The sequence below is a fragment of the Geotrypetes seraphini genome, chromosome 1 (genome assembly GCF_902459505.1).
Source record: "Geotrypetes seraphini chromosome 1, aGeoSer1.1, whole genome shotgun sequence".
Taxonomy (NCBI): Eukaryota; Metazoa; Chordata; class Amphibia; order Gymnophiona; family Dermophiidae; genus Geotrypetes; species Geotrypetes seraphini.
This window is the reverse complement of record NC_047084.1, coordinates 70,428,143-70,450,411: the sequence shown is the minus strand read 5'-3', so window position 1 is coordinate 70,450,411 and position 22,269 is coordinate 70,428,143. Positions and strand designations below refer to the sequence as shown.

Here is a 22,269-nt window from a genome sequence, read left to right as displayed (position 1 = left end):
AGATGACAGACTTTCCATTAGAACTATAATCCTGAATCGTAGGAGTAGAAATAGATAACCACCTATCCATGAAATGCCATGTACAAATCGATAATAAAACAATCTTTCCTTGTGATGAGAAAGCTAAGATTCATCAGAAAATACTTTGAAATAGAGGGTTTCTGAATTTTAGTCCAATCCCTAATCCTATCTCGACTAGACTACTGTAATATAATGCTAGTTCTTTGCTCTAAAGTGTCTCTCAAACATTCTCGAGCCGGGGAACACTAAAGGTAGTGGCCACGGCTTGAGGCACCCAGAAGTGCGTGGGCGGACATCACCATGATGACATCACACATTTGCATGACATCATCATGTCGACGTCAGCGCATGTGCAGAGGCCCTCCAGATGAGCCCTGAGATGCCAGTAGGGATGAAGGCCGGAGAGGCACTGGCGCCAACCAATTGCCTACAGCAGTGTTTCTCAACTACTTCAAGCTAAGTATCCCCTTAGTCTAACAAATATCAACTGAGTACCCCAACCACAGACATTCCTAGGCCCACCCAAGCTCTGCCCCAGATCCCATCCCCTTTACTAATTGTAATGCAATTTTTTCCATTCATTATTCATATATACACAGCAGATATAAATTCTCAAAACTGACACATTTCAATCACTAAATTGAAAATAAAATCATTTTACCTACCGGCAATCCTCTGCAGGCTGCTGTAATTAGCTTTAAAGGTGGGACCAGGAGGCCAGGGGGGAAGCCGGAGGATGCTACAGAGAAGGGGGAAACATGCAGGCCTTCAGCAAATTGGGCAGCACTGATGCTCTACCGTGTAAGGAAGTCAGCCGGCAGGCGCCTCTCTTCCTCCTCAGTGTGCCTCGGCACATAGTTTGAGATACACTGCTCTAAAGCATTACTATTGCGTCTACAACTAGCTCAAAATGCAGCAATAAGACTCATATACGGAGTATGGAAATCAGAATATCTGCAGCCCTACTATATGAAACTACATTGGCTGCCGATAACCGCAAGGATCAAGTTTAAATTGGACATCACTGCCTTTAAGTTCCTAAGAGGGAATGGCCCCAACTACCTAACAATTGGCCATCCTATTCCAGGGTGCCTCCAGCAGATATTCTACCAGAAATCTTTTCCAATTAAAATTCCCAGCATGCATCAATATAAAATTTACCAGGCAAATTGCCCTATCCATCCAATATCAATTAGCAAAATGCTGGAACCAAATACCATTCACACTATGATCTTGTGACTACTACCTCAGGTTCAGAAAACTTCTAAAAGCATTTCTGTACCAAGACAGTAAGCCAACCCAGAAGTAACTGCAACAATAATTGTAAAAGCACATTCTTAAACTGTCTCACAAACTTTGTGAAGCTATGACACACTAAACGTGGTGGCCGCAGCTTGAGGGCATCTGGAAGTGCATGGAGGTTGGCATGATGACATCACGCATATATGTGACATCATTACATTGACGTCCATGTATGCACAAAGGCCCTACAGACTGGGTCCTGAGCCCCCAGTGGGAGATGCTGGGTCCTGAGCCCCCAGTGGGGGATACTGGAAGGGAAGAGGCACAGAGAGGAGGAGCTGGTGCCGGCTGACTGCCTACAGGATATACCTCTCACTGTGAGAGACACGTCCAGTAGGCAGTCAGCCAGCGTTGGCACCTCTCCTCTTCCCCGGTGTCTCACAGCACACCTGGAATCTCAAATGGCACACTAGTGTGCTGCAGCACACAGTTTACGATACACTGGCCTAATGCAACTCCTGGGACAAAACAAAATCAACAATGACCTACTTGTACTTGTAACTTTATAGTTGAAACTATGACCTAATTGTATTAATTGTTATACCTATCTACCTGTACTAACAACCCTATTAAATGTCCACGTCAATCTGTCCACTGTAATTTCCTGGGTAATTGACCTAACCTCTTGTAACGTAATCTGATCTTGAACTGATAGGTTAAAGTGGAATAGAAAACCTGATTAATATAATATATGAGCAGATCAGAACCTTGGTTTCGGAGAGTTCCCCGTGTCTCTCCTTTTCCTGTCTTTAACTCTAGAGCTCTTCCATGCTTTGGAATGAACTGAAAGGGGCAGCAGACTCCTGGGAGAGGAAGAGATTTCAAAAGCTGTGATTGACATCTTTCTGCAATATGCTCGCGAGAATGGGCAGAATACTCTCAGGTTCAGCATACCATTCTATCTACTGGAAATATGTTATTAAGGAAAGAGCCTAATCTCTTTTAACCCTTTGTCTCTTTTTGTTCTCTTTTTGACTCCTTTTGTTCTTGGACTCCACACCTGTTTTTGGACCTTAATCTTTTCTCTGGTTGTTACTACCCATGAGGTATTGTTCTCCTTGTTTAATGCATCCCCCCAAAAAAAATCTTCCATATAGATATATGAAAGTTTCTATTTCTTTTTCTGCTGTTCAAAATGTTCTGTAATTTTTTACATTTATGTAATTTTGCTCCATCTTTTCCTGGTGAAATTACTGAGATTAGAATGTTTCATTAGTTTAAAAAAAGAAAAGAAAGAATAGTGAGAATGAGAGACATCTTACCCAAACGCTTTCAATAAGTGTTTTATTACAATGTTCAATCATGTTTTATAATTATTCTCTTCTTATACATACATTATAACAGTTGTGGAATATGAGTTAAAATCATACCTTATTTATATTACTTAACATTGCTGTGATACCAACTTTTAATGCTTATGCTAAGGAAACAATTTGATAAATATTCAGTTGGCGGAAATCAGATATTGTTTTGAAGTACTAACCATCATTGGCAAAATTAGACTCAGATATTCAAAGCTAGGCCCAGCCCCCCTCCCCCACCAAGAGTATGTGTCCCTTTCTTATCCCCCCACCAAGAGCATTTGCCCTCTCCCCAATACCAGCCCCCCCACATGGACTCTCCCAAAGTTCCTCTCCCACCTCTAAGCCTTGGAGCTTACTTTAGTATCCTGGGGGGAGGGGGCTAGGGGTAGGTCAGACAGGTTTCAAACCCTGATAATTCTGGCCCATGCTGCCTCATGAGGTAATTCACTGTATTACCTCATGGCTACAACTAGAGGTTGATGGCAGCCATTTTGCAACTGGCACTGGCATGAGTAGGAATGATTGGAGCTTATTCCTGCCTGGCCTACCCTCTAAACCACCAGGGATACCAAGGTAGGCCCAAGGAGCCTACAGGTGGGTGATTGGGGGAGCCCTTCAGAAGGGGGAAAGTATGTTGAGGGGAATCTGGGGTGGACTGCTCATGAGGGCATGCTCTTCGGGATATTAGGAAGGGCCACATGCTCCTAAGGAGGTCAGGAAGGGCACATGCACTTGGCAGGGGGAGGAGTTTGGGCCTGTTGGGAGAGAAAATGGAGATGTGTAGAGGTAAGATCAAATTTAGGTCAGCCTTTTTTATAGCTATTTTATCACTTAGCTATGTGGGCACTGGCACTCCCTGACTCCACCCCAGAATGTCCTTCCACTACCCAGATTTCCATTCTGCAGTTTTAGCTGATATTCAGTACATTGCCCACTTAAATTCGACTAAATACTGGTGACTTGCCCATTGAGTATGATTTGACTGGGACAAGAGCCTCTTCTGCCCGGTTAAATTGTTTTGAATATTGATCACAAAATTTTTTTTTCAGAACATGCTATTAAACTACTAATTAGAGGAGGTCTTGGATTTTATATACTACCAAATGCTTCTAATTTTTTAGATTTCTTAAATTTGTTTTCTAGTAACCTACCATGCGGTCATGGATGGATCATAGAAGATTTTCCATTGACAATTAATCAAGCAAAACTGTTTGACAGAGCTCTGACAGGAAAAGATTTTGATAAAGTTATCCTTAAACCAAAAAAAACCTTATTGGTAATAGATCCAAAGGAACCAATAAATCCGATTCCGCCTCAGTCTGGACTGGACTTTGCTGTGTTGCTAGATATTTCTGACTTTGAGGTACTGAAACGTGCTGCTAATGTAAAAGGTAAGTGTTTCATTAAATCACAGGTGTCAAACTCAAGGCCCTCAGGCCAAATCTGGCCCGCCTGGTTATTTTATGCGGCCTGCGGTCCAATGCCCACAGTTTTACCTTGTGGCTGGCTCCCTTCTCCTCACAGCTGTAGTGTGCATGGAGCTGCATGCAGCAGCTCCTCGCACGTCCCACACCTCATCCAGAAGCATTCCCTCTGACATTGCGATGTCAGAGAGAAGTCTTCCAGTTTAGAAGCAGGACGCACGAGGAGTTGCTGCATGCAGCTCCATGCACACTACAGCTGTGAGGAGGAGGGAGCCGGCCACAAGATGACATCGGGGGCATCAGACTATGGGCTGCATAAAACGGCCAGGTTGGAGCCGGCCAGAAGGTTAGACACCCACTGGAGGTAGGCACAGCATGGAGAAAGGGAGACAGCAAAGGCAGGGGGAATGGTTTTATTTTCAAGTTAATGTTTGAATTGTGTCAATTTTGAGCATTTTAATCTGCTGTCTATCTTTTGCACTGCTCTTGTTTCTTTTTCTCTGGGGGTTGTACTGCATGCAGAATCTTGAATCTCAGGGTGGTTTTTTAATATATTAGTACTTTTAGTTTTTGGTCCCATATTTGCATAGGGGTTATCTGTGTTCTGGTAGGAACGAATGTTGATAAGCATACAGTATGTTTTGTGTAGTTTAATTTTGTGGTTAACCATTACCAATATGTCTTAATAAGATTATATTGTGTGTGTATATATGAAAAATGAATGGAAAAAATGGTGTTATAATTAGTATTATTATGGGGCGGAGTCTGGGGTAGAGATTGGATGGGGTCTGGCTGCGACTTAGCCTGTGTTTTGGATTTCGGCCCCTTAATGTGATTGAGTTTGACACCCCTGCATTAAATAGCTATATGAATCCTATTGTAACAATTTTTATTTATTTATTTAAAATACAGTAAAACCTTGGTTTGCAAGCATAATTCGTTCCGGAAACATGCTTGTAATCCAAAACACTAGTAAATCAAAGCGAATTTCTCCATAAGAAATAATGGAAACTCAGACAATTCATTTCACAACCCCAAAACTTTAATACAAAATACTGTATGTACTTGTATTGCAAGACTTTGCTTGTTTAGAACAGTCACTACACTCCTGCAGTGTCTGAGAGAAAAGAATCATTGGCTCGGTTGTGATGATGTGATGTGTGTATATTGCATGTACTTGTATTGCAAGACCTTGCTTGTTTATCAAGTTAAAATTTAATAAAATGTTTTGCTTGTCTTGCAAAACACTTGTATACCAAGTTACTTGCAGTCCGAGGTTTTACTGTATTTATAATATGCACAATCCAGTTCTTGGCAAGCATACAAAATATACGGTCATTAAAAACAAACAAAGAGAGAAATAATAAAAATTAATTCTTGACATCTAAATCATATTAACAGCACATTAATTTTTCTGCAGAATTTAATATATGAGCCAATTGGTAAAGTCATAATGATGAGGCAAGAGCAACAGGGGCCAAGGCATTTAATATTATAAAAATCAACACCTAAACTTTAAATTGAATTCTCCATTAAACTGGAAGCTAGTAGAGCTCTTTCAAAATTGGTGAAGTATGAGTAAATCTAGAAGATCCAGTAAGTAAGTGTGCCACCATATTTTGTGCTACCTGAAATGAATGCAGTAAATATACTGGACAACTTAATAACAGTGCATCACAATAATCAAAATGATAGTTATAGGAAACCTAAATCTTCACCTAGAAGCAAAGGATGACCCTAAAATACAAAACTTTTAAAGCTTATTAGAACAACCGGAATTCACCACCTCCCCACAGGTCCTTACTCACAAAAGTGTCCATTTCACACTCAACAAACAGACCAAATCACAAGCTAATAGATCACATTTTATGGGTCAGATCATCATCTCCTGAACTTCTTCCTAAAAATACCCAAAATAATGATACAAAACCCAAAATAAACTAAACAGATAGCAAAACGTGGTAAGATACCCATAGAGGAATTCTGGATGGAAGTTACTGAAAAACTAGAATCGATGAATTAAGGCATAGAAGAAGGCATTACAGCTTGGCAAAACCTAACTAAGAAGGTTCTAGATAAGATTGCACTAATAAAAAGAAAAGAAAGCTGAAACAGCAAAATAACCCATGATTCACAGAACAGCTGAAGGCCAAGAGGAAAGAAGTAAGAGGAGTAGAAAGGTTGAGGAGAAAAGAAACCTACATTGACTGGAAGAAAAAAAAACAAAACAATACCAATAAGCAGTAAACAAAGCAAAAAAATCATACTATGACAAGATGATTAGTGAATCTAGAAATTCTTTCAAATGCCTTCAAAATCTACAACTCACTAATTTCCACAAAAGATATAATGGAAGACCTAGACAATCTAGCTCATTACTTTCAAGAAAAAAATCTGAATTGTGAGGACATCATTCACACAAGATCCAGCAGATAGCAGAGATCATTACCCAACCAAAAACAACCAGGATGAAGGAATCCCAGCCAACAGATGCTGGTCAAAATTCACTGCAGTGAGCATATAAGAGATCTCAAACAAGATAGACCTAATAAACAGATGCTTAGAAAATGGACTGTATCCCCAAACAATATCAACCATTATATTGATATCCATACTCAAAGCCATAAACCTTGATCTGACCAAAGTAAAAAACTTCAGGCCAATAGTGGGGATTCCATGGTCCGCAATATTACTAGAATTTTGTGTAAGCACTCAACTAACTTCATAGACCAAACAGAAGGATTCCACAAATCACAACATGGCTTCAGACCAACGTCCAAAATAAGAAATCAACTCAGTAGAGGCAAACAATCTATATTATTACAATTTGATATCTCTGCAGCATTTGATGTGGTAGACCACTATCTCCTACTCCTCAAATTAAACGAACTAGGAATATAAAGCATGGTGCTGCAATGGTTTTCACAATTCTTAAGAAATAGAGCATATAAAATCTGGAAGGAAGACAAAAGATTCCAACCATGAAAGGTCAATTGTGATGTCCCACAAGGCTCACCAATATCATCTACGCTATTTAACATCTATCTAAGTGCACTGGGAAATAACCTACCTTCAACCCAGGCTCATATCTTCTCCTACGCAGATGATATCGTCATTCTCTGCAAAGCCAGAGTCCTTCAATAACACTCTAAATTACCTGAAAACCACTATTCATGACCTAAGTACATGGACGAAGAATAATTTCCTTAAGCTAAATAAATCTAAAACAAAAATATGGTTCAGAGATTATAATTCACTACCGAGCACAGAACTAGAGCTATCCACAGGTGAGAGGCTAAAGACAGAAAATTCTTCCCCAAAACTGGGAGCTACACTTGACTCAAACTTAACCTAAAACATTCATATCACCTCTCTAGTGAAAAAATTATTCTTTAAGATGAGACAACTGAGGGCAATTAGACCAATTCTAACAGAGACTAGTTTTAAGACAGTAGTACAATCTGTCCTAATAACCCATCTGGACTACTGTAACTCACTATAAGGTAGCATTACAGAAAAAGAGTGCAAGAGACTCAAACTGCTACAAAACACAACTGCAAGGCTAATTCTAAAAAAGAATAGATACGAAAGGATAAGTCCACTATTAGAACAACTGCATTTGCTACTGATGAACAAGAGAATCCATTTCAAGATAGCCTGCATGGTTCACAAAGTGATATATGGAGAAAACTTGGAGGGACTAACATCTGATATCAAAGTCCTGCATTCCTTATTCAATAAACATGAAAAACAATGCTTCAAACTGCCCCTCCCATCACCTCAAAAAATACAGTAGAAGAAGATGTTTGAGGCTACCTTAGAATACCAAGCTCCCTACATTTGGAACAAACTGCCAATACAACTAAGACAACCCAGCACATACCTTGACTTCAGGAAGAAACTAAAGACATACCTCTTCACCCTATAACCACTCTCTTATCTTCATCCCTTCCTCCCCAAACCACCTCCACTCTAATAATGTAACTTCCAAATCTTGATGTAATTCATATTGTAAACCACAAAGATTCCTTGCAAAAGAATTGTATTTAAGACACTGTATTGTATTGTACTAAAATCGTTTACAAAATTCCTACAAAATAAGACCTACGAAGTGCATAGTGGTGATAAGAGGTCCCACAAATAGAATGTTTTTTGTGGAGTACCACAAGGATCCCCAATGTCTCCTTCCCTGTTTAAATTATATCTAAGTGCCCTAGGAAGAACTTCTGCCATCCTCGTGTTCATACATTTTCCTGTGCAGATGCCATTTTCCTCCTTTGTTTAGCCAAGGACTTTATTGAAGACACATTACATCATCTAACAAAGATCACAGAGGACCTGAATACATGGATGCAGAAAAACTTCCTCAAACTCAACGAACTGAAGACTAAAGTACTCTGGTGGTCATGACCCCCATTTTGAATCAGACTCTAACACTAGCCACAGGAGAGAAACTTAAGATTGAAAATGCATCTAAAATCCTAGGTTTTATCCTAGATTCAAATATAACCTTCAAGAACCAGATTGATTCCTTGGTTAAAAAGGTTGTTTTTTTCAGACTAAGACAATTAAAAACCATAAGACCAATATTAAACCATAATAGCTTTAGGACAATCGCACAAGCAGTACTACTTCCACACCTAGATTACTGCAACACCATATACTCCTGAATCTCAGAGAAAGAATATAAATGTTTGCAGCTACTCCAGAACACAGTGGCCAGGCTGATTTTCCACCAAAGTTGATTTGGGAGGGCTAGTCTGCTTCTGAGAGAACTACACTGACTACTTATAAAAAGAAGAATTCAATTTAAAATAGTGTGCATGGTTCATAAAGCTATATATAGGGATAACTCAAAGGCACTCATCTCAGACATAATGGTCAACAGTTCATTCCAAACTTCCAGAGCTGCAATCTAGACACTCCACTGTAGCTACCATGACTAATACTAATCTTATTGTAGGCAACACCAAATCCTTTCTCTCTGCAATATTATGACCATTGACCAATTGTAACCACAAATTCTACTGTAACTGCTGTGTCTGTTACAAATCTTATTGTAAGCTGCATCAAATCCATGTAGAAAACTGTAGGTTTATAAGAAATTGTATAGTATGGTATGGTATGGTTGATGGCAGTCACGTCAACATGCAGAGGCAGCAAGCTTCAAGCTGTAGTGGCTGATTCACCTTACACAAAGTTTCATCACAACAGAGCAGATCTGCATACTCATTCTAAGTTCCTTCCGAACATGATGTTGGATTTCCACCTTAATAAGTCAAATATCTTATGTTTTGATGTTTTGCTTACATTTTTTCCAAAACCTCATGTCCATCCTGGTGAAAGTGCATTGCAAACGAGCCATAGCCTTCTATCTGGAGTGGACTAAAGCCCATGGACCAGTGGTCTCTAATGTATGGTCCCAGGGCTGCATGCAGCTCCCAAGGTCCACCATTGCAGCCCTTAAACAGTTGGCTGAAATGCATTAATTTCAATCTTGCCCAATTGATATAGTAACTGCAAACAATCTCTTGTGTTACTCAGTGTCTCATTTATGGAATTTGCTACTGCTGACAATCCAAAATAAAGTGAGTTTTTAAAATGTGTCCTTCAAGTATTATAGAATGAATATTAGTATTAATTTTTAATGTCTAAGACCCAGTCTGAGCAAGCAGGTCAAGACAGTATTGACGCAAAACTGGAAAGATCAAAAACTGTATCACTGGAGTGATGCTTAAATAAAAACCCAGCAGTGGGGAAGGAAGACAATGCCGGATGGACTTCTACAGTCTATGTTCCTTATATGCCAAGATGGATCAGGGAGGGTGGGGGAGGTGCTGCAGTTAACTGTGACAGCAACTCCAGTAGTGGAGCAGTGTGGGGTAGTGCAGCCGATGCCAGACAGATTTTTACAGTCTCTATCCCATATGCGGGAAAAAGGATCAAGAGCAATTATATGTATTTTATTACATTACATTACATTAGAGATTTCTATTCCGCCTGTGCCTTGCGGTTCTAGGCGGATTACAATATAGAAGATATCTGGGCATTTCCAGTAGAATTGCATTACAGGAGAAGAGTAAATTACAGGTAACAGTAAAGAATTATAATACATTCAAGATTACAGAATATGTTACATAACAACAGATTCAAGTTACAGCGGATGGAGAGTAACAACATATACATGTTAGCGAAGGTGGTTACATAGCGTTGATGATTACATGACGTTGGTTACATAATGTTGATGATATAGTCTGTAGAGGTGTTTAGTTTGAGGATTGGACAGAGTGTTACTATAGGGGTGGTATTCCCAAGGGATTGATCGTGAGCTCATTAGTTGGAGGTTAGAGTGATGGGAAGTATTTTTTGAATAGAAGTGTTTTTATTTCTTTTCGGAACACTTTTATGTCTGTTGATTTGATCAGGGTCAATTTTAGCTGCCTGTGTTGCTAGAAGGTTGTCGTAAAGTTTCTTACGTCGAGTACCATTGAGAGGTGGGTAGGTGAAAAGGTTCTGTGTTCTCCTTCTTCTGGGTGAGAGGTAGTGGTAAAAGCGGTTGTTTAGGTAGCTGGGTGCGGTTCCATGGGTTACTTTGAATAGAAGACAGTAGAATTTGAATTATGTTCTTGCTTTTATCGGTATCCAGTGAGATTCTAAGTATGCGTTGGTAATGTGGTCAAATTTGCTAAGTGAGTATATGAGTCTGAGGGCTGTGTTCTGGACGGTCTGTATTTGTTTTATTGTGTTGATTGGGCATGGTAGGTAGAGGCTGTTGCAGTAGTCTACAATACTAGCACAAGGGATTGGACAATGATCCTGAATTGATCTTTGTTAAAGAATTTTCTTATTTTTCTTAAGTTTCGCATTGTGAAGAATGCTTTTTGGATGATTTTGTGGATTTGTGTCTGCATAGTGCAGCATCTATCTAATTGTATTCCCAGGATTTTGAGGGAGCTCTGTATTGGGTACTTGATTGAGTTTACTTCCAGTTCTGTTAGGGATGGTTTTTTGTCCTTCTCTAGTAGTAGGAATTTAGTTTTGTCCGAGTTCAGCTTCAACTTATGATTCGTCATCCATTTTACAACTGTTTCCAGTGTAGTTTTCAAGCGTCCAGTGGAGATGGGGTCTTGGATGTCGAATGGAAGGAGGATGGTTATGTCGTCCGCGTAGCTGAATGAAGCTATGTTTAGGGCGTCCAGGGTGGTGCCTAGGGAAGCTATGAATAGGTTGAATAGTATGGGTGAGAGGGGAGATCCTTGTGGCACTCCGCAGGGGTTTGACCCATGATTCAGATGGAATATCTTTTGACTTAACTCTATATGATCTTGTTTTAAGGAAGCCTTGGAACCAGTTGTGAACTTTACCTGAGATTCCTATAGCGTCTAGTGTCTGGAGTAGTATGGGATGGTCCACTAGATCGAATGCAGCTGAGAGATCAAGTTGGATGATTAGCAATCTGTTTCCTAGGCTGAGGTGTCGTCGGGCTATGTCTAGTAATGATACCAGAAGAGTTTCTGTGCTGTGATTAGATCTGAATCCAGACTGAGATGGATATAGGATGTTGTGGGCTTCTAGGTACATGGAGAGTTGTTGTGCTACTAGACCTTCTATTATTTTGACGTATAATGGGATGGAAGCGATTGGTCTATAATTTGATGGGTTGTTTATTGGACCTTTGAGGTCTTTCAGTATAGGGGTAATTATGATTTCACCAAGGTCCGATGGGAACTGGCCTTCCCTGAGTGTGGTTTGCATCCATAGCATGTAGCTAGCTTTCCCATTTCCCCCTGCTTCCCCCTAATCCCCAGGATGTTCCTAGCTGTGGCCGGGTCAGCCGTATGGGGAGGCAGGTGGGTAATGTGGCTGACTATCCTGCTGTCCACGGAGAACCTACATTACAGGTAAGTAACTACACTTTCTCCTAGGACATTCCATACCACATTCAAATCATCTAAGTACAGGTCTTATCTATCTCAGGGAGCAAAATGAATAATTACTGATTTGTTGCCTTAAGAATGAATGTGACTGTTGGGCAGGCTGGATAGAGCACACAGGTCTTTCTTTATCTGCTGTTATTTACTATGTTACTATCGTAACTGTACATAAGAACATAAGAAATGCCTCCGCTGGGTCAGACCCGAGGTCCATCGCGCCCAGCAGTCCGCTCACGCGGCGGCCCAACAGGTTCAGGACCTGTGCAGTAAATTTCTATCTATACCCCTCTATCCCCTTTTCCAGCAGGAATTTGTCCAAACCTTTCTTAAACCCCAGTACTGTACTCTGCCCTATAACTTCCTCTGGAATTGTATTCCAGGTGTCCACCACCCGTTGTGTAAAGAGGAACTTCCTAGCATTAGTTTTGAATTTGCTTCCTTTCAACTTTTCCGAATGCCCTCTTGTTTTTTTATTCTCTGAAAGTTTGAAGAATCTGTCCCTCTCTACTCTCTCTATGCCCTTCATGATCTTGTAAGTCTCTATCATATCCCCTCTTAATCTTCTCTTTTCTAGGGAAAAGAGTCCCAGTTTTTCCAATCTCTCAGCATATGAAAGGCTTTCCATCCCCTTAATCAGTCGTGTTGCTCTCCTCTGAACTCTCTCGAGCAATGCCATATCCTTCTTAAGGTACGGTGACCAATACTGGACGCAGTACTCAAGATGCGGGCGCACCATTGCCCGATACAGCGGCAGGATAACTTCTTTCGTTCTGGTTGTAATACCTTTCTTGATTATACCTAGCATTCTATTCGCTCTCTTAGCGGCAGCTGCGCACTGTGCTGTCGGCTTCATTGTCATGTCTACCATCACCCCCAAGTCCCCTTCTTGGGCACTCTCATTCAAAAACTTCCCTCCCATCGCATAATTATACCTCGAGTTTTTGCTTCCCACATGCAATACTTTACACTTCCCAACATTGAATTTCATCTGCCATCTCTCTGCCCATTCCCCTAGTTTGTCCAAGTCTCTTTGCAATTCTTCGCAGTCCTCCTTTGTCCGAGCTCTACTAAATAGTTTGGTGTCGTCCGCAAATTTTATTATCTCACACTTCGTCCCTGTTTCTAGATCATTTATGAATATGTTAAAAAGCAGTGGCCCGAGCACCGAGCCCTGCGGAACACCACTCGTGACCTTTCTCCAGTCTGAGTGGTGGCCCTTCACCCCTACCCTCTGTTTCCTACCTTCTAACCAGTTTCTGATCCATCTATGCACGTCTCCGTCCACCCCATGGTTCTTCAGTTTCCGGAGTAGACGTTCATGAGGCACCTTGTCAAAGGCTTTCTGGAAATCTAGGTATATGATGTCTATGGGGTCTCCTCTGTCCATTTGTTTGTTAATTCCTTCGAAGAAGTGCAGTAATAATTAAATTGTAATGTAATTGCATCTCATCACTAATAGGGGTTTTTAAATATAACTCTGATTTATCATCTGTATCTTTTTAAAATTTAGGGGCCAGACACTGCTATAAGTACTTTCATAACCAAAGATCAAGATGACACTATAAAGCATTTATTTTGAAATACTTGCATGTTACTTGCCAGTTTGCCCTTCCCTGCCCTCATCCCAAGCTTTTGTGGTATTAATTAAAGTGCCTGCAGAAGGAAAGGGCTATTTTCCCCATTTGAAATTGTTTAGATTTATCTCTCAGAACTTTTGACTAAGACTCAAATGAGATAAAACACTTACCCCAGAAATTTACAAACAATGGCCAGCGCTGGATTTAAATGATGGCCACTACATTTATATCTATACCCACATATTTAGTGCCAGCTGAAACCCAGCTATCAGAGCTGAATATCTGGGTATCAGCTGACCAATGGAAGTTATCTGGGTATAACCAATATTTGGTTATATATATGGCAGATAATATATGGCTCTGCTGTGATTGTATCCTTAGACCACCCCATCACCACCTGGCACTGAGGCAGTCAGAGAACATTTTCAGCAACATCATCCTGATACTGCCACTGAAAATCTGGGTATGATCCTGATGAGCAGCACTTATTTAGATAGAAGCCGCTCCTACCTGGATAAATGCTGCTAAATATCGAGCCCTTAGAAAATAAGACTATTCACATTGCTGTTACATTAAGAACATAAGAATTGCCACTGCTGGGTCAGACCAGTGGCGCTAGACGTCCAAAGTCGGCAGTAAGAAAATGTCTATTTTCAAAAGGCAAACTACCATATGTCTAGAAATAATTTTTTTTTTAATCCTCTGTCTGGACATCCAGGCCATAGGGATGCCCAGACTGCCAGGACGTCTATCTTTATACCACATTTCAACCAAAATTTCATCCAAGTCCCAAACGCCCAGAACAAGACCATTTGGATGTGCGAGGGGCCAATCCTGTAATGGACTGGCCACCCAGACATAGCAACAATCGCACTGCTGTGAACTTCACATAAAGGGTGTCAGATAAACACCTCACCAGAATTCCCTTATAGATTATGGTGAGCCCTTAAAATACCCTCAAAACCCACTATACCCACCTGCATACAACCCCAATAGTCCTTATGGCTGCAGATTGCACCTATATGGCAGCAGAGTAGGGTTTGGGGTTTTTATGGTGGGCTCACATTTTCCACCATGCATGTAGTGGGTTAGAGTGACTTATGGGACTTGCTACTCTTTTCTATGGTTCACTAGCCACTCACCAGGCTACTTAAGACCCCTGTGCGCAGCTCTACTAGGCTTTTCTATACTAGGTGCTGATGTTCTGGAGACAGGTATGTACGTTTGTATTCTGATCTTTTGGGTGTGAGGGGGTCCATGAGTACTGGGGGAGTGTGGGGGTATCTTACCTTGATGCACGCAGTCATCATCTGGTCAATTTAGGCACCTTTGTGGTACTTAGACCCTTCTAAAACAGGTCTAGTTCCAAACTTATAAGTTCCATCCATGATGTCTTGCAAAATGTTTGATTATCACTGCAAGAGGTTCATGTCTAATCCGCCCTTGAGACTGCCCAAAGCCCGCTCATACCACACCTCCACCATGCCCATCTCATGCTCTGGAACACCTTGCTGATGTACAGAAAGACTGTTTTGATTATCGGCACTTGGATGACCTGGTTATTAGGGCAACCAACTGCCGATTTAGACAGGTTTTTGGACATCTGGATGTTTTGATTTTGCCCCTCTTTGTGTGGATTTTAAGTTACTTCCTCTAAAATACTATCTGTTAAATTAATATGTATCTCAACAGCTATCATCTCAACAGCTGAGCCTGATTCATCTGCAACTAATCAAGATGATGAACAAAATCAGAAGGAAAAAAGGGAAAGGAAAAATGATCCAGTGATAGACCAGCTTGAATACAGGTTGGTTCATTTAACTCTTCAGCCTTTTTTTTTTTTCATGAATGGTGAATATAGAAGTCTGATCATTATTTTCCCAAAATTCTTGCACTGGAAATGAAATAATATAATATTTTTAGAAATAAGCATACATAAACCCAAAGGGACAAAAATCTAAGGGCCTGATACTCAGCTAGCTGTGATTAGAATTTTGCTGACCACTGCCATCATTATTACTGGAAATTCAGTGCCGGGCTGTGTCCAGATTCTGGCATTGAATTTCTGGATATAAGGAGCCAATGACAACATAAGCGGTTAAGTGCATTATTTAGCACTTAACTGGCTATGGTGAGCCACATAAAAATAGGATTGACTTTTATGTGATCTTATTTATGCAGTTATCTTGGCCAATTAAGTATTTAGTGCAGTGGCCTGAGAACCAGGGGATCTGGGTTCATTTCCCACTGCAGCTCCTTGTGATTCTGGACAAGTCACTTAACCATCCATTACCCCAGGTACAAAACCACAGAAAGACAGTATATCAAATTCCCTTTAACCAGCCAGGAGCATCTATGAGACAAACATGGTTTTTTATTTTGCATAGAGCTTTTTGGACCCCTGTTCGCTTACAAAAATTAGATAGCTCTAGGTCTAATAGATGTTGGCACTGTCATCTTGAGGCTGGGACATTAGATCATCTATTATTCTATTGCCCATTCATATCATTATTCTGGAATTCAATTTGGCCTCAAATAAATAGGATGATGGAAAATCCAGTAGCCTTGACTTATGATACTATCTTATTCGGCACAGCAATGAGAGCAAAGAGTCAAATTTCTTCAAACAATAACAAACTTTTATTTATATTGACCGGGGTAGCAGTACAACAAATTACATATAACTGGAAAAATTTTGATAGGTTAAACTATAACTTTTGGTGCAATTCCGTATGCCATATATATAAAATGGACTCTGAGAAAATGGCTATCTTCTTATATTAGTTTACCGGGATCAAATCTCTAAATGTACTATAATCATATAAAGAAACCGATATGGAGTATTTTCAAATCGTTTCAATGAATTATGAGTATGCCTCAGCCCCACCATTCCACTGCTGTGCTAGCTCTTAACTGCGGCGAGATTTATGTGGCACTTCATCATTGGCTGCTCATAGTCATTTTAAATCTGCTAGTCTTGTTTTTTAATTCTTTTTTTGTATCTTTTTTATGTGTACCTATAAAACCATCTTAGCTGTAAGAATCAAATGTACTTAATTGTACTTAGCTTTAAGTAGCATAGCTAAATCCAGCCAACGCCCGGCGTTGGCTGGATTTAGCTATGCTACTTAAAGCTAAGTACAATTAAGTACATTTGATTCTTACAGCTAAGATGGTTTTATAGGTACACATAAAAAAGATACAAAAAAAGAATTAAAAAACAAGACTAGCAGATTTAAAATGACTATGAGCAGCCAATGATGAAGTGCCACATAAATCTCGCCGCAGTTAAGAGCTAGCACAGCGGTGGAGTGGTGGGGCTGAGGCATACTCATAATTCATTGAAACGATTTGAAAATACTCCATACCGGTTTATATGATTATAGTATATATATAAAATGGAGCATGCATTAGCAACACAGAGAGGTTATTTTGGCAAGTTTCAGAAGATATGGGGACTATTAGCAGATTTCTGTAATGAATTAAATCATTTTCCCATAATAAAAACTCATATTAAGAAGGGAGGGGGTGGGTTTCATCTTATTTAATTTATCTCATAAAATATTTGTCAATATTTTATTATAATTGTTATATGTATTGGGAGGGGAGGGAAAAGAAGGGTTTAAATTTTAACAACAATTATTATACATATTAGGTAATACAGATATTTTAGGTATTATTGTTTATAAATACAGAATAATATGTTGTATTTACAGTGATACATGAAGGAATTCAAGTGTATGTTTTATGTGATCTTTTTAAATTTCTATGTTACACTTGTTGATATATGAAAATGAATAAAAAATTTAAAACTGGAAAAAAAATTTTAAAAAAAAACAACCAGCCAGGAGCCATTTTTGGCTGGTTAAATCACTTTGAATATTGATCTCTAAATTGATAATCTTTTATTTCTTTTTCTATAAATATGTGTGGGGAAGCATGAAATGGTATGCCTTAGGCTCTTTTGATAAGACACTTGGAGGGGCAATTTTCTAAAAAAGGCGTCTACACTTAAGTGCCATATAAGTGCACAAGTTATTTACCCATGTAAGTAACTGCCAAGTAAACTTACATGGGTAACCCCTAAAGTGTAAGTTGAGTGTTTAAGTGAATGAAATCTGGGCGGGGCATATGGGCAACACAGATTTACACTCGTGGAGGGGCATTTTCAAAACATACATCTAAGTCTGATTTGGATGTATGGCACTAGACATCCAAAGTCGGCAGTAAGAAAATGCCTAGTTTCAAAAGGCAAACCACTATACACCTAGAAATAATTATTTTTTTAAAATCCTTTATCTTGACGTCTAGTCCTTTGGGATGCCCAGACCGCCAAGTTGTCTATCTTTATACCACATTTTCAACCAAAATTTCATCTAAGTCCCAAACACCCCGAACAAAACCATTTGGATGTGGGAAGGGCACTGATATGAACTTCACATAAATGATGCCAGATAAGCATCTCACCAGAACTCCCTTTGCCCCCAAAAGCCACTATACCCACCTGTCTACAACCCCAATAGTCCTTATGGCTGCAGGTGGCACCTATATGGCAGTAGAGTAGGGTTTTGGTGGGCTCACATTTTCCACCATAAATGTAATGGTTAGAGTGGCATATGGGACTTCCTACTCCTCTCTATGGTTCACTAGCCCACTCACCAGGCTACTTAAGACACCTGTGTGCAGCTCTACTAGGCTGTCCTATACTAGGTGTTGTTGTTCTGTAGACAGGTATGTATGTTTGTATTCTGATATTTGTGGGTATGAGGGGGTCAGTGAGTACTGGGAAGTATGGGGGGGTCTTACCTTGATGCATGCAGTGGCCATCTGATCAGTTTGAGCACCTCCTTTGTAGTACTTAGACCCCTCTGAAACAGGTCTAGTTCCAAACATCTAATTTACATCCAGGATGTCTTGCAAAATGTTTGATTATCGCTGCAAGATGTCCATGTCTAACCTGCCCTTGAGACCGCCTAAAACCCACCCATAACCTGCCTTCACCACGCCAATCTCATGCTCTGAATGAATAGAGGCTGTAACACCGTACTAGATGTGCAGAAAGATGGTTTTGATCATCGGCATTTGGACGTCCCGGCAATTAGACCGTCTAAGTGCTGATTTAGGATGCTTTTTGGACATCTATGTTTTTTTGATTATGAGCCTGATGATAATTTATAAAATACTGTCTACATTATGTACCGTATTTTCGCGGATATAACGCGCACCCGTGTAAAACGCGCACACGGGTATAGCGCGCAGAAACCACACTTGTATGTACGGAAACTTTTGTATACAGCGCTCATGGGTATACCGCGCATGCTGCCCGACTCTCCTCTGGCCACCCCGACTCTCCTTTCGCTCTCCCCGACTCTCCTCTGGCCACCCCGACTCTCCTTTCGCCCTCCCCGACTCTCCTCTGGTTGCCCCGACTCACCGTTCACCCGCCCTGACTTTCCGTGCACTGCCCCGCCTCTCCGTGCGCTGTCCCGACTCTCCGTTCACCTGCCATGACTTTCCGTGCACTGCCCCGCCTCTCCGTGCGCTGTCCCGACCCGGAGTTTTCTCAGCAGAATTTCCCAGACCACCTCTTCCTCTCAACACATTGACACGCTAGTGGGTTTATTTTATAGCTTTTTCACTCCCTTCGGTCTGCCTGTCCCCCCTTGAAGTCCTGTCCCCCCTTGAAGGTCTGCCTGTCCCCCTTGAAGGTCTGCCTGTCCCCCTTGAAGTCCTGTCCCCCCTTGAAGGTCTGCCTGTCCCCCTTGAAGGTCTGCCTGTCCCCCCTTGAAGTCCTGTCCCCCCTTGAAGGTCTGTCCCCATCCTGAAAGCCTGATGCCCCCCCTCGACGTCCGATTCTTCTCCCCCCTCGGCAGGACCACTCGCACCCCCACCCCGAAGGACCGCCGACTCCCCGACAATATCGGGCCAGGAGGGAGCCCAAATCCTCCTGGCCACGGCGACCCCCTAACCCCACCCCGCACTACATTACGGGCAGGAGGGATCCCAGGCCCTCCTGCCCTCGACGCAAACCCCCCCTCCCCCCCAACGACCGCCCCCCCCAAGAACCTCCGACCGCCCCCCAGCCGACCCGCGATCCCCCTGGCGACCCCCACGACCCCCCCACCCCCCTTCCCCGTACCTTTGGTAGTTGGCCGGACAGACGGGAGCCAAACCCACCTGTCCGGCAGGCAGCCAACGAAGGAATGAGGCCGGATTGGCCCATCCATCCTAAAGCTCCGCCTACTGGTGGGGCCTAAGGCGCGTGGGCCAATCAGAATAGGCCCTGGAGCCTTAGGTCCCACCTGGGGGCGTGGCCTGAGGCACATGGTCGGGTTGGGCCCATGTGCCTCAGCCCGCGCCCCCAGGTGGGACCTAAGGCTCCAGGGCCTATTCTGATTGGCCCACGCGCCTTAGGCCCCACCAGTAGGCGGAGCTTTAGGATGGATGGGCCAATCCGGCCTCATTCCTTCGTTGGCTGCCTGCCGGACAGGCGGGTTTGGCTCCCGTCTGTCCGGCCAACTACCAAAGGTACGGGGAAGGGGGGTGGGGGGGTCGTGGGGGTCGCTAGGGGGATCGCGGGTCGGCTGGGGGGGCGGTCGGAGGTTCTTGGGGGGGGCGGTCGTTGGGGGGAGGGGGGTTTGCGTCGAGGGCAGGAGGGCCTGGGATCCCTCCTGCCCGTAATGTAGTGCGGGGTGGGGTTAGGGGGTCGCCGTGGCCAGGAGGGTTTGGGCTCCCTCCTGGCCCGATATTGTCGGGGAGTCGGCGGTCCTTCGGGGTGGGGGTGCGAGCGGTGGGGGTGCGAGCGTCCTTCCGGATGATGAATGGGGCGTCGGGCGGGGTGTGAAATATGTAAAAAAAATTTTGTATACCGCGCTCAGGCATATAGTGCGCGAAGGGTATGCGCGGTACGTAAAAACGCGTATAGCGCGCGCGTTATATCCGCGAAAATACAGTACATCTCTTCCATATTTAGACATGAGCATTTACACTGGTGTAAGAGGCTGTATGTAAAATATGCATGTATATTTGCCTTGCTATGCTAGTATGCTTTCACCCTCTACAGAAACTGCCCATCCTTGTGTGGCATTTGATGTGCTTTGCCTGCTAGTTGGGATAGTGAGAACGAGCTCCTTTTTACCTGGGTAGCTGCTCAGCTGGAAGATTGTTGGCTCTGCCCCCTTTGGCTGATGTCGCAGGGGCGTGGGTTTTAAATATACTAAAACAGCGCCGGAGGAGCAAAGCACTGACTTTGTCGCGCCAATGAAGGAGCACGACTAAGGAATAGGTTCTACTCCTTAGAGCGCTCCTTTGAGTGATCATTTGGTTGAAGCTATAGGGGTTTTGAATGAAAAGAGATGTATCACAGGGATCTACATTATCAGCTTTATTATTCAATATTGACATGTCAGCAATAGGTACAGTCTTTTAGAGCTTACATGTTCATTATTTAATATTTGCTGATGATACCTTGTTCTTTTTTCCAATGGGTACAGACGAAGGGGAAAATGAATTGAGACTAAATTCTTGCATGGAGTGAGTTGTTCATTGGATGATTGAGCATGATTTGAAGCTGAATGTTAATAAGACTGAGGTATTAACAGTGGGGAGAGAAAAAGGTGAAATTGATTTGGAGTGTATGACAGTGCTGGGGACACAGTTATCAGGAAAAAAAGGAAATGTTGGTATTGGGAGTGTGGTTAGACTATGGGGTATCAAATTTTGAAAACGATACAGATGGGCTATGCTCAATTGCATATGCTGTATAGATTGAAATCAATGTTGTTGCTTTTGGATTTTCATACTGTGGTGCAAGTGTTAATAATGGGTAAATTAGACTATCGTAATGCAGTGTATTTGGGGGTTGCGAAAACTAAGAGTAAAGCTTTACAAGTATTGATGAACTCTGTTGCTAGGATGATTATAGCTCCATTGGCTTCCTATACACCATCTCTTCCCTCTCTTCCCCTTCTTTCCATCCATATGTACCATCTCTTTCCTCCTCTTCTCATTCCTTCTATCCATGTGCCACTATTTCCTGCCGCTCCTCTCAATAACAAACCCCTCTATTGTCACCTCCTTTAATAACAGACCCCCCAGCACCTTTTCCCATCAGAGCCCCTCCAAGTTCCTCTCACTACCCACCTGTTGCCCCCTCCCCACTCCAGGGCCTATCTCACAAGAACATAAGAGTTGCTATAGTGGGGCAAAACAAAGGTCCATCAAGTCCAGGATCCTGTTTCTAACAGTGACCAATCCAATCCAATCCAGTGACCAATCCAATCCAGGTCACAAATACCTAACAAATGGCTAACTTCTATCACTTCATTCTCTGGCACCGAATTCCAGAGTTCTTTTTTTTTTCAATATTTTTATTAAGTATAATAACAAATACAGACAGAAAGAAATCCGAGTGCTATACTAACATTCTGATCCACTTTATAGCTTATACCCTCTCCATGTATCTATTCTATACCAAAAACAACTTGTTGACAAAAGTTACACAATTTGTACCCCACCCAGACTCCCCCTACCCACTTTCACATAGAGCTCCAACACAATTGCATGTACTCCAATGTAAATTAAGAAAATAGCATTGGTCAGCTGAGATTAGGCATTAAGCAATCTACTACATGTGTATGGGGAAAGTGAGTTCCAAAACGGCTCCAACATCAAACAGGACCATACGAATTCCAGAGTTTAATTACAC

At 42.0% G+C, this 22,269-nt stretch overlaps 1 protein-coding gene across 1 annotated transcript in view; it reads left to right on the top strand.

Moving 5' to 3' along the window:
• SPEF2 (sperm flagellar 2) overlaps positions 1 to 22,269 on the top strand; it is a 544,154-nt gene that overhangs the window by 293,952 nt on the left and 227,933 nt on the right. Inside the window, exons 14-15 of the mRNA XM_033932867.1 lie at positions 3,771 to 4,018; positions 15,255 to 15,369. Of these exons, the coding sequence (XP_033788758.1) occupies positions 3,771 to 4,018; positions 15,255 to 15,369 (363 nt within the window). The remainder of the gene's footprint in view (positions 1 to 3,770; positions 4,019 to 15,254; positions 15,370 to 22,269) is intronic.